Consider the following 13,969-nt stretch of genomic DNA (forward strand, 5'->3'; position numbering starts at 1 on the left):
TTCAGGTTGGAAAAAGTCTTTAAGGTCAAATCCAGCCATGAAGCAGCACTGCCAGGGTCCCTCAGCACCACGTCCACACACCTCTGCAATCCCTCCAGGGCACAGGGTGTTCTGTGGCTCTTCATGCTCTCCACCAGATCCTGCTCAGGTTCCCAACACCCAGCTCTTCCCTCCTGACATCCCACAGCTCTGTGATGCTGAGTTCATCCCTGCTGGAAAATACCCATCTCATAAAAAACAAAAAAAATCCAAAATTCGAAAACCCCAAACAAATACCATCTTCTCCAGACCTTCCAGCTGTAAATGACTTTATCTGAGCCAGGGGAGCATAAGGAAACTGCAAAAGAAACTCTGAAGTAAATGAAGGGACCACAGAAAGTTGTTCAAGTTCCTTTAAGAAAAAAAATCTTGTCTTGAAGGGCGTGCAGTTAATTTTGTATTTATGTCAGATAAGAATCAAAAGATAGTTGCTTTAACCAGGGTGTTGTGGCTTTTTTAGTATCTTAATTTCTGCCTGTCTACAATATTAATGCAGGATAATGTGTGCCAGGGAATACCAGGATAGTGACCAAAAGGCATAATTAGGATCTTTTAGTTGTTATCAGATTTTCTCCATGTTTCAGAGTGAATAAGATGAGAAAAGTTATTTCTTGTATCTCCTAAATACTTTCCTATATCAACAGTTGTGTGCTATAATGCTGTTTAAGAGAAAAAAACCTCTTTAAAAACGTTATGGATCTGTTCTGCAACTTCTCTGAATGGAGGCAAGAAAGATCTGCTGCAATAAATCTGAAGACAGGTGAGGGTACAAAAAGGTAAAAATAACCCCTTCAGTCTCAGGGAGATAATTTACCCTCAGAATAAAGTCTCCTCTTTCTAAATGAAGGTGGTGGTGGTGGTAGTAGTAGTAGTAGTAGTAGTAGTAGTAGTAGTAGTAATAATAATAATAATAATAATAATAATAATAATAATGCATAGGTGAGCTTCATTCAGATGAAGGAATTTTCTGAAAGCACTGTGAAAAGGGCAAGTGAAGGACAAAATATCACAATGCCATCCCAATTAAAAAAAAACCCCTAATAAACAGAAAAAAACAACCAAAAGAATCCACCAAAAAATAAAAACCAAAAAGCAAGCAAAAAAACAATCCAACATGCAAAGAATGATTAATCACTTGTTGTTTGTGTCCTCCCTAATTGCAGGGACTCCTCCTTTGCTTTTCAGCACTCCTGAAGTCTAAGTGAGCACAGCTCCATTCCTACAAAACCTCTGTGAGTCCAGATGTGCCCCTTCCTCCCTCAGCTGGCCTGGGGGACGCTGAACAATGTCCCCAACCCAGGAACAAACCAACCAAAATTGGCAATTTCCTTAAATTTCAGATCCATCCGGCCTCTGTTGTAAGAGAACATTTAACTGGAGCTTGAGGTCTTCCAAAATGATTTTTCCTAATGAAGAATCCAATGATGTATCAATTGTTTCAGTGAAGATCAAGGTCTGCACATTTGTCTTTTCAGAAAACCACCAAACACGAATATCCGCCGCTTTCCAGTCCGGCTCCAGGCAGAGGGAATTCTGACTCTCACTGTGCAAGGCCCGTTGAAATATGGCTCGCCCAGATTTGGAGGAACAGCGTGCAACTCGATACAAATGTTCTCGAGTTCTTAAGGAAAGTAATGAATGCCATAAATCCCACGGATTTGGCTCAGCTGAAAACAGCGACCGGGCGAGATCAGCTGAGCAAGTTATTTTGTCAAGTGAACACCATGTTGCTCTCCACTGAGAAAATCCTGCTGGAGCACCTCCCCTGTCCTGACAGTTCCAATAAAAGATAAATTGGTGGCATAGCCGTCCCCTTTGTCTGTCTGTCTGTAGCCAGTAAACCATCCCAGCATCCAAGACATTTTTGCCTTGTTGTTTTACTGACCCACGGGGACCTGCAGCCCTGCTGAGCTCCTCGCTGGGCACTGAGTTTGCTGCTCCAGGTCATTTTTTTTTCCTTTTCTCAACCTCCATCCAAGTGGCCTTGTTACTTCAGTAGCTTGTGTTTCCATATCTCTTTTCTTGAACCAGATCTCCCACCTGGAAAATCCTCTGATTGTAGTTAAGCAATCTGAATCCATATAATTCATAGCTGCAAAAGAAGCATTTTGAAAAAAAAAACCCACCAGTGGGCTGCATATGGCAAGAACAGCATTCCTGGGACTACACGACTTGGAGAGGAATAAAAGCTTTCACTGTCAACACCATGGAACAACCAGGAATGTTGTGGCTAGAAAATTCACGCTGTTCTCTCAGCCTCCCCCTCTCCAGGGCTCTGCTATTGTTCCAGCTGGGATTTGGAGGATCCTGGACTTATTTTCTTCTCCTTCCAGATGACTCATGGCAGATGCCATCTTTGTTCCCCCTGCACTCTTCCCCTCAGCTGCTGTCTCTGCCGTCCCTCCACTGGCCCAGGAGGTTGGGATTGCAGCAGGAGGGCTGTCCCCTCCTCAGGGTGAGGGGGACACAGGGGGACACCCCACTGACACCCCCAGATCCAGAGCAGCCAGACCCAAACCAGCCCAGCTGCTCCCCAGTGCTGCTGGGCCAAGGCTGAGAACATGGAATCAGAATATTCTGGGCTGGAATGGGCCCACAAGGATCATCAGGTCCAACACATGGGGTTAATTTCTGCCTCTGGCCATTCCTCATGCACTATCAGGATAATTAAGTCTAAAATGAGGCTCTGAGCATCTCTGGCACCGCTGCTGGAACACTTTAATGGGTTCCAGTTTTTCAGTTTTACATTCCAGCACGTGTCACCTTCCACACAATCCCTGCCATCGGGGTGGCTCAGCAGGGAGAGTTTCAGGGCCTGATTCAGGAGGTGCCGAGTGCTCCCCAAGGCCAGCGAGGGCTGACAAAGCTCAGCAGCAGCAGGATCAGGATCTGCATTTTCACACCCACCGTGTGAACAAGCAAAGCTCTGTAGATAATAACCAGAAGTTACTTTTATGACCACCATTTCCAAGAACAAAAATCCAAGCAGTGTCTCAAGTGGAAAAGCAGCTGCCAGGCTTGCAGAGCCTCAGGGCTGGGAAGGATGGGCAGGGCAGCAGAGACAGGGCTGCACTGCCTGCAGGGAATTGCCATGGATGGCATTTGGTGCTGATTACACTGACAGCAAAATAGTGCCTTAGAATTCACATGAAGGTAAAGATCACCATAAAGTTGATCTTTCCCAGTCCTTTTTAGCTCCATCTCCTAGAAAGAGACTGGGACAGTTTCCTAATTGAACAGGCGTTGCTGGGAGCACGACTGGAGATGAGGTTTTGCTGCTCTGTTCTTGTGTCATCCACTGGCTCCTCCAGACATCCCCATTTGTTTTTTCTTTTCATTCCCTGCATTAAGCACCAGTATCACAGTTCCTTGTAGCCCTACTTGGACAGCTTCTGAAAGAGCAAAGTTCCCTTCATGGATAATATGTAAGCAAACCACAGATGCTCTAATATGAGGTACTGCCCTCTTAAAAGGACAGGCTCTCCCATTCACTGTTATTTAAGACAAAGAGCAAGAAAAGCAACGTTTTAAAACACTCTCTAATTCCTGCATGCTGCCATATGCTTCTATTCTCTTTTGGTAACAATTCCCTCTTCCCTTTTAACTATTTGTCCTGTACTTTCTGTTTGCCTTCTTTCTCCAGCTGGCCACCAAGCTGCAATAATTCATTCTGTTCTGTACAGGAGGTGTGTATTTGTGTATTTTCCAGTTGTGTCTGATTACCAAAGCTAACATTTGATCACTGACTTCCACACATGCACCCCTATCCTCGACTCTTTTCCTCTGACAGTTACACAGTTGGTGAGAGCTGTTCCTCTCCCGCAGTTCTGCCATATGGAGCTCCTGGGAACTTTTAACTCCATTGATTTCCAGCTCCTTTCAAATCCCACCTGCAAAGCTGTTTTTCTGTGCTTGAATCTTAGTTTCTATCTCCTCCTGCTAATCTGAAACCTCATGCTATACAGAATAATCTACTATATTTGTTGTAATTCTCTTTCCTTTCATAGGTCGCCATTATACACAAATATAAAATGTGGCAAATGCAAAATCCTGCTTTATCCTAACAATCTCAGTCTTAATTAAAAACTGTTGGGGTGCTGTTGTATCAAAGTGATTAATGAATATATCAATGGATTTGAGACACCTACTAAGGTAAAAAGTAGTAGAATTTGGCTCCAAATAACGTCTGTGGTCATTTATGGTACCTAAAGTGTACAATGCCCCAGCTCTGGAAGTGTTCAAGACTGGGCTTGGAGCAACCTGGTCTATGGAAAGTGTCCCTGCCCAGGGCAGGGGGTGGGACTGGGTAATCTTTAAGGTCCCTTCCAACCCAAACAAAATTCTATGACATCAACATTGCCACACACTTATGGGGCACCTGTATCCATGAGAGGTCACTTACAGAGACAGAACCAGGACCAGAGTGACTCCTGCCCACCAGCCTCCACTGGGAAGGCTGAAGAGAGAGCCAGAACCCCCTCAGAACTGGATGCTGTGCCAGTGCTCCCACTCCCACTGGATTCTCCACTGCTTCTCTGTGGCTCTCCAGCATCTGATTTTCAATAAAGATACTTTAAATTTGAAATTTTCTCACCAGTTAGAGAAGAAATCCTCTATTGTGCAGATGTGGAACCATCAGATTTTCAGCCTGTGGGAAGCTCTGTCCCTCTGCCTGTTGGTCTCCTGCATTTTTCACAAGGTTTTACGGTAGGAAAACAGCTGAAACACACAGGTCCCTCCTGACCCCAGTGCTGGGGGAGTCAGCAGAGCAGTGGATGGAGAAGGTGACAGAAGGTCCCTCCTCAGCCACACAGACCTGCACAAAAACACTCTTCAAATCCATCCATCCTGCTGGTCAGAGGCAGAAACCACAGGAACTATTTCAATGTGACAATACTTGGTGGTGCAGTTCCTGAAAGTCACAGTGGAAATTTCTTTCAGGTTCTCACTCTTTTCCCCATGGCTCCAGAGGCTGCTGAGCTCCAGCAAAGGCTGCTCTTGGTGAATCACTGCTGTGGTTTAAGATCCTCCACATCCACCCTGGGCTTCCCATTTCTGTGGGAGCAGAGATGGGTCTCTGGGGGAGAAATTCTGGAAGCATTTCAGTGCTGTGGGTTGAAGCACATGGAGCAAACAGCAGAATTTCATCAGCACCTCCAGCCCATGCTGACTGGTTGGATCTGAGCCCCCAAAGTGTCCCTTGGCTCGGTGACACAAAGGCTCCCTCCACCCTCCTCACCTGCAGCTGGCCACAAAGCCAGCCTGGGCTTTTAAATATCTGAATCTAGAGCTTATTTGCCTGATTCTGGGTGACTATAATGTTCTGAGAATGCAACACTTTGAGAAAATCTGGGAATTTGAGGCAGGCATCCCAGGCTGCCATCTGATGGTATTTAAAACTCTCTGATACCTTTAGAAATCACAGACTCATGGAATGGTTGGGGTTGGAAGGGACCTTAAAGATCATCTTGCTTCAATACTGCTACCATGGGCAGGGACAACTTCCACTAGATAATTTCTAAGAAGAAATATGGCCCAAAAGCCCTAAACTAAAGAGCTAATACTAACTCAAGTGCTCCAGCCATCAGATTAAGAACTACTTGGGACTCATACCGTGGGCATCAATGAGTCTATTGCTCATCTGTGTCTCACTGATTCCTTGCTCCCAGCTCCACAAATCCACTGGCAGCAGCACTATTCCCACCAAGGAGAAGGTGTGGCAAACCTTAGAAGTTCCTCTGTGCTACACAGCAACTGCAATTTCAGAAGGATGCATCACAGCATTCATCTGAGAACAAACATATTTAGTTGGCATGGAAACAGTAAGTTGGGCTGAATGTGGTAAATATCCAGCAGTCGTAAGAAAACCGAGCAAGTCAGGATAATGAACATTAGAAATGAAAACTGGCTGAATGCTTTTGAATCATGGCTCTTTTACAATTATCACTCCTGTTTCCATTTGAACATGAGTGAAATCCACTTAAACTAAGCTGCTCCATTTTATGCCAAATACTTCTATAACATCCTCGTTCAGATAACTCCTTTCTCCTTTTTTTATAATCTGTTTCAGGAAAAAGAAATTAAAGGGCTGAAAACCTCCATTGCTATTCTCCTTCATTTCCTCAGCAATATTAATGAATTGAACATAATGGATTTTCTGTCTCAGAATCTCCTTTAAAACTCTATTTATGACTTGACTGTTTGGAGGTATCCCTATGGTTTGAGTACTTCAGTTGTTTGCAAACATGAGGAACTTTTTCCTCCTCTGTTATCCCAGATTTTATATCATACTCAACCCAAATCTATGGCTAGAAACATTTGAACAAGGAATGAAAAGAATAGGATTTTTTTTCTGAAAAAATTCTTGTGTGTAGTTCCCAGAAGACAGATTCTTGGAGTTTTTTAGTAAACTGAGTTGGGGTGATTACCCTTCAAAAAAGAATCTGAAATGAAATGAATGCTAAAGAAATCTAGGTAGTATAGGAAAAAAAAAAAAAAAAAAAAGATCACTACCCTGAATTTTTATACAGACCCCAGCTCAGCAAAACTTGTTGCACATGCCTAAATTCCTGGATTCATTAAGCTCTCAGTGATGTGTGTCATTTTTAATTACACATTCACAGGATGTAGAGCCTCCTGTATGAACAATGGAGATTTTTTTATTATGACTGACAAATGCACAAAGCCACAGGACTTAAGAAATGATGTTTAGTAGGAAATCTTGTCTCACATTAGATCCAGGCACACATCAGAGACATCCAAGGGATACATTCACTCCAGAAGTACACGACACAGGAACACAATGGGATCACTGGACAGGAAGCTGATCCCACAGTTATGTAGGACTGAGATACAAGAAACTTCACTGCTGCTTTGCAAGGAAATGGTTTGGACACACCCAGATTTGCCAGAAACCTTTCCAGACTGCTTTAACAGTCCTGTGACCATATATATTCAACAATAACAATATATATAAAACTATATATTACAGTTTTCACATTTACTGCCAGTTTACCACTTTCCATGAATACAGTTATTTATGTCTCAAGATGCTGGGCATGTAATTTTTAAAGGAAATATCCAACATTTTGACCTGAAGAAAGACGATACAGCTCTGGGACTCCACTCTCAAAGTGCAGCATTACACTGGAAAACCAGGACAGGGACAGGACAATATTTTTGGAAAAGATAAAATTATTTAAGCCAGCATTTTGAGAAATGTGATTGGAACCCATCATCCAGAGATCGTTGCCATATGGCACCACTGGTGACACAACACAGACACAAAGTGATTGCACTGACCCACACTGTAAAATGGGAGAGAAAAACTAACCAGGAGTAAACACGAGTTCATCCAAGAACACAAAGTATGGGAGTGGAAAAGCTCCATGAAAACAACAGCTCCTCTCCCAGTGCAGTGCCACACTCGCCTCCAGAGCAGCTCAGGGCTTGCTGACAGCCCAAAGCATTTTCTCCCCTTTATTTATAGGATAGTTTGTCCCTCTGGATGATTATAATAATGAAAGGTTAAGCCTGTGTGACCACCAGAGGGTCACTGTGACAAAGAGTTAAACTTTGTGGCTCTGTCAGTCACTCTTAAAGGCTGAAGAGTTATGAGGACATTGCACTGGAAAAACGGCCAACATGGAGCACTAAGATACCACCCAACAAGCCATAACGAGAAACAGCTTTTTAGTTTTAATTAAAAGCACAACAAAATGTTTTTTCATGTCTCATTCATTTGTTTGTTGTTGTTATAGAATCAAAACACAAGATTTTTCCTTTTAATGAGAAACAGAAGCTCTTTAACCCTCACTCCTCCTTATTTATAGATATGTAAAAGCTTGGAAAAGTGACTTTTGTAATGGTGCCAGCACAAATCTCCATGTTTTATGCAATTTTGATTCACAAAGTATTTGGTAAAAGCAGAAATCAAGTTACTGCCCTGAATATTTCAAGTCCCAGATCAGCTGATGAGTTGTTAACTACTGTTAACACTTGATGAACATGTTTACAGGTAGCCTGGCCAAACCCAGTAACTGGAGACATGTCAGACCTGTCACTTCTGCATTTTTCGTCTGGAGAGATAAGCAGAACTAATGAATTAACCAGTCACAGAGGAGACAAGTAACAACTTCCAAAATGTTTGTCTGCAAAATAGACCAAAGCCACCTAAACCAAACCAGCTTTAGTGGCTCCAGCTGCTTCAGAAAGTCCCAATGGATGAAAGGCAGAGACAAGACCATTGAGGAACTTGGATATGAGCTCTACCAAATCTGCCAACACATCAAGCTCAAAGGTGGAGACTGATTTAAATGTGATTTAAAAAACATTCCTGTTCCACTGTACTGGGGAACAGGATGTTACCATCTGAACTAGTCCTTCATTAATTAAGTCTGGACAGGAGAGTTCTGAAGGTTGGTTTGGAGCAGATGCTCATGTAGGAAGAAACCTTGAAGGCACCCTGTGAATCTGCATGTGCAGCTTTCTACCTCTGTATTTCATGAGTTACTTTTTATTTCTTCTTCTGGATCCTTCTCAAAATGGGTCAGAGGAAAAAAAAAAAAAGGCAAAATGGCAGCGGCAGAGACTAAAGAAAAACATAAAAAAAAGAAAAAATTTGGAAGAGGACATCCCTCACAGCGTGCAGCCAGTGCTGTTCCCTGGGAGGGACAACCATACTTTAAAGAGCTGATTTTGCTCCTTCTTTTCCAGGAGACTCTGAAGCCAAAATGCAACACTTGCAGGGCAGCCCACTCACTACACCAAACCCCTCCAGTGCTGCATCACTGCAGCTAAGAATGAGCCTGGCCCAACATCTGGGTTTGGGAGGCAGAGGGGGGACAGAAGGGAACAAACAGCTCATCACTGACACTCCAGAGAGGAAATACATCAGTTAAACACCAAGGGTGACAGAGAATCCCCATGTGCCAGTAGGATGACAAAACTGAGGAAAAAATATCTGAAATTAATGATTATTAATCTCCTATACCCACCCCAACTGATTATTCCTGCAGGTATAGAGTTAGAAATGCTTTATGTAGGATACATGCTGTTGATATGGTTTACTCAGCACCAAATAAGGTTCTCAAATGCTTCAAAACCTTATTTGTATTAGGAATACATAAATTCCTATCTGATTCAGGCATTCATCACCTGCATATTCTTCTGGATATTTCAATTTAATCTGGTTTGAATGCAAATCATTGACTTTCTGTTCCAACACTGCCTATAAACACCACACTCTATTTTGCTCAAAGCACACTAAATAATCTCTGACTTCACTGTAAGTGTCCAGAAAAAATTTAGCACTATTAATCATCTGAAACTGTTTACCGACATGTTTGGACAGTGAATGCAGAAGATCAGGACTAGAGATTATTTTTAGCTGTTATTGTCCAATTTTATTTCTCTCCATACAAACCATCAAAGAACAGGTTCGAATAGTCTCAGAAACCTTCATTAAAACACTACAGTCAGTTGCAAACAGTCAGTTCCAAATAAATGCATCATTTCAGCCAGAATAGCTGAAATACCAACTTGCAATAGAGAGCAGCAGATAAGTATTTGCCTGAAGGGTTCAGACAGTTTAATTCTCTTTTATTACCAACAAAACAGAAAAGAAAGCTAGCTGAGAATTCTTCAGGAAAAGATGTGCTTTTGCTTTGAAGGAAGGGATTATTTTTAACCATTTTTAACCATTACACCTCCTTGCTCAAGGGGTGGGACAGCAGTAGTAGTACCTGCTCCTGGGCCTTCAGCTCGTTGCGCTGGAGCCTCCTCTGAGCATCATAAACCTGGGCACGGTAATTCTCCACCTCGTCCTGCAAGGCCTGGAACAACAGCAAGGGATGCAAAACACACGTGAGAAACATGGGACGGCAGCAGAACTTCCAGGTCACGTCGGCAACGAGCTGGGGAAGGACGTGGAGCACCGTGAGTCCAGCTGGACTTGGTGCTGAGGCATGACAGAGGCAGTTTGGCCACTCTGAAAAGTCACTTTGCACAGGTGAGACCATTGGCTGAACAAGAGTAGTTACATCTTAAGTCTTATCTTATTATAGGCTACTTATTGTAAATGCAGGCGAACCCAATGGGAAGATGACGATGTCTGACTTAATTTAGAAGGCCAAATGATTTCTTTATTATAACTATGTTAAATACATTAATATACTATATAAAAAGGAGGATACTAAAACTACATACTACTTTCTTTAACCCTAACACAACTCGTGACCCTCTCTGCGAGCCCAGCCCCAGGTGGGTTGGATTGGCTATCAGGCTCAAACAATCCTCACCAGAATCCAACCAAGCAATCACCCCAGGTAAACAATTCTTTAAACACATCCCAAATAGGAAAAACAAGTAGAAATAGAAATAGTTTTCTCTTTCATTTCTCTCTGTTCACTTCTATGAAAAATCCTGAGAGTGAAAGAAATATGTTTGCCACAGCTACTCATCCTAAAAATATATTATTTTTATATCTTCTTATAGACTATTCATCCTAAAAATGTAAGAAATACTCTCAAAGGTTGGAAAGCAAATGGAAATATTGCAACATTTGCATTTCCAAATGTCCCAGGTTTTTGTTGTCATCCTATCTGCACAACCTGAGCTTCTTAGGAGCAGTTTTGCAGTGTACCAACAGTTTTTTTTCTTTAAGCCAGAATAATCCTCTCTCTGGAAAACAATGTCTGGAATCTGGAGTGGAAATGTATTCCATATTCCTGAAGTGGGATGCTGGCCGAGATGAGGGGCTCCCCTCCTGCCCTGTAGTCAAATCTAGCACGTGATCTACAATGAAGTATAAATGGCAATAAATAAAAGGAATAATATGATCCTGTCGCTTTACCACAACTACCCAACCCTTATTTAGTTCAGAAGTAATCACTCCTAAACCAAGCTCATAAAATGCATCGACAAATTTATTTTGTCATGATTGTTCTCCTTATACATTCATTTTTATTCCAGCAGTCACTCAGAGCCTTGATCTTTTTGTTACATGCTTAACAAAGGAACAGCGTGCCCCAAGGAACTGATAGTCTGTGTTATTTCTAACAGATACACACCAAACAAACAATACAAAGTTTCAAAGATTTTTTTCTGTTTGTTTTGAAAGTTTCCTCCTCATTGTTGGATGTTTGAATACACGCTTAACATTTACTTACACATTTACTAAAAGCTTAGCGATGTTGTCAGCTTGAATAAAGGCATTGTTAACTGCAAGTGCTGACTCCCAGCAAAGTGCACAATGTGGATGGGGGATTGACACCAACACAGAGGCGGCTGTGGCTGCAAAAGGGAATATTTTGAGTTATCTTTTGTATGGCAGGAAATCGGGGCATTGATACCCATCAGAAAAGCAGACGGGGCTGGACCCGGGAAGGGGCTCGTGCTGCAAATGCCACTGAAGGAGCCTCCAGTGCTGCTTTTAAAAAAGCACTCTGGAATTACAGAATCATTAAGGCTGGAAAAGACTTCCCAGATCATCCAGTCCAACCTTTGACCAACCCTACAATGGTCACCAAATCATATCACGAAATGCCACCTTTACTTGTTTGAAAACTTCAGGGATGGTGACTCTACCACTTCCCTGGGCAGTTCCAGTTCTTGACCATATTTTCAGTGAAGAAATTTTTCTTAATATCCAACCTAAACCTCCCTTGCTGCCCCTGCCTTTCCCTTGAGAGGAGGGACCAACAACCCCACGGACTCGGGGAGCTTTGCAGGACCTGCCATATGGTTTATGTTTGCTTCCAGCGGCCCAGGGTACCTGTGCACAACTCAGCATCATTAAAAGTCCTCATGGTGCAAAGATTTAGCAGCAAAAACGCCTTGCTCTTTTCCACAGCACCGAAATCCTGCACTCTCCAATAATTTACAGGATAAAATTGCAATTGAGATAAGATAAGAGGACTACTTATGATAGATCTTGCATGTTGTTTTGAAGTGATGCCAGGCATTAACTTTAAAGTCTTATAGCTGTAAGACTGTTACATGTTCTGATGCCAAAAACTGTAACCAGACCCAACTTCAAATCTGCCCAGGGACTTTTATGCTATCAGAGCTTCTGAGAAATGTTGAAATCCAGGCTTTGAATACATAACCCATCTTCAGTACTCAACAAGTCTTGCAGGACCAGGAATTTGCATTAATATAATGAAATATATGTGGGAATTATATGTGAACTGTAGGCTTTTTGTTTGCTTTTTGTACATCTATCTTGTGAGGTAAAACACAAACAAACATAAAAACTAAAATGAGCAGTGTAGATATGCAATAAAGAGCAGGGTCATTCCACATTTCAGGAAGATCACCAAAAACCCAATTAATTAAACAAAAATCCTGCCATAACCCCACAGTGTCCATTCATAACCAGCCCAGGGTGACTCTCAGGAACATTCCTGGAGCACATTTTGGATAAACTACAAAGTATGACCCATCTTCTCCTGCTCTTTCAGGATCAGATTTTCCAGCCCAAATGGTGAAAAATAAGGAGGGAAGAAACCTCATCACACATCACTCATCCTTCCCTCGTGCTCAAGAGCAAGTTTGACCCTTTCACAGGACTTTGAAGCTGGCCAAGAAATAGCATTTAAATGTTTAAATACATGTGAGTCCATATATTTGTGTTTGTGCCAGAAAACAGATTTTATCACCCCCATCTGAAGGTCCTGAGTATGAAATTGGATCTCAAATTGTCCCTGCAAAGGACAGCAGCCCTGTGGTGGCAAAGAGAACTGGTGCCCTGCTCCTTCCTTCCTTCCCTTCTCTGTTTTTACATCTCTTATTTACAACAAGCCTCTTCTGCACAGGATAAAACAAGAGGTTCCTTTAAATCTGAGGGTTTGCAATGCATCTGAAAGTCATTTAATTTGGGAAATTCAGATAACACAGCCTTTGTTAGGTTCACCTACTCTAGGTAGTGTTTGCCAGCACGGAGCACACATGTTTTATTTCATTAGGAGAGCAGAAAATGTCTTAAATTTAAATTTAGAAAGAAAGTATTTTTACTATAGCATGTAAGTACAGCAAACTAACAATTCTTCCAGTTATCCATTCACCATTTGTCCAAACCAGAATTTACTGTATGAACTCCCAGATTTTTCCAATCACATCATAACTGACTGTTGGCAGGTTTTTTATTGGGATGGCAAAAAAACAACTCAGCTAACTCCTTGGATCAATCACAAATACCTTTACTGGACCCTTTTTGGACTATTCCTGTGCTGCATAAATTCCACGAGTAATTAATGTTCATTTGAGTACTCCAGATATTGTATCAGCACAATGGCAAAAAAAGTAAAACCAAAAGTTCAGCATTTGATCAAAGCCATGCCAAAATGAAAAAGTAACATCAAAATCTCTTGGTTGCTGTAGATTCCTGCATGTGATTAACTCTGAAAATAGCAATTAGAAGTACACAAGTTTGTTGCTCATGATTTTAATTTTCTAGGAGGGATCATGTGAGATGTCATGAATAATGCACCTTTTTGAAGATCACACTGAAAATTCTCTCTGTAGTCAAAAAGCCTCACATGCAGTGGCCAGAGCCTGAATGCTGATGGCAATTCCTGAAGCTACCAGAACCTCAGATCTTTCTCTGAATCCGACAGGGAAGCTTCTGCCATGTAGAACACTCTTAAAAACAGCAGAGGATTAACCCCAGGTACACCCCAGAACATCTCTTTTATAAAATTAAACAATGTTTTGTTTTATTTCAAAATGCAGTTTTTATTCTACTTCAAAGTGTCACATTTTGCCCAAAGAGCAGCAGAGCCTATGATTAATAACTGCTGAGATGAGGAAAAAGGGATTAAAAATAAAAACCCAGGCCAATTTTTAAGCGTCAGAGGCTTTTTTTCCCCTGAACAGAAAACAAAACTTATTTAGTTAAATTTTTCCAGGTTCGGATGAATTCCTGTCCCTC

General features: G+C 41.9%; 1 protein-coding gene across 5 annotated transcripts in view; it reads right to left on the bottom strand.

Moving 5' to 3' along the window:
- CEP112 (centrosomal protein 112) overlaps positions 1–13,969 on the bottom strand; it is a 185,644-nt gene that overhangs the window by 34,424 nt on the left and 137,251 nt on the right. For all 5 annotated transcript variants that reach the window (XR_012058608.1, XM_072937069.1, XM_030287662.4 and 2 more), the window contains one exon: positions 9,783–9,872. Coding sequence is in view for 4 of the 5 variants with exons in the window: in XM_072937069.1 (XP_072793170.1) it covers positions 9,783–9,872 (90 nt within the window). In the remaining variant the exon portion in view is untranslated. The remainder of the gene's footprint in view (positions 1–9,782; positions 9,873–13,969) is intronic.

This window comes from Taeniopygia guttata, chromosome 18 (assembly GCF_048771995.1).
Source record: "Taeniopygia guttata chromosome 18, bTaeGut7.mat, whole genome shotgun sequence".
In the NCBI taxonomy this organism is placed as follows: Eukaryota; Metazoa; Chordata; class Aves; order Passeriformes; family Estrildidae; genus Taeniopygia; species Taeniopygia guttata.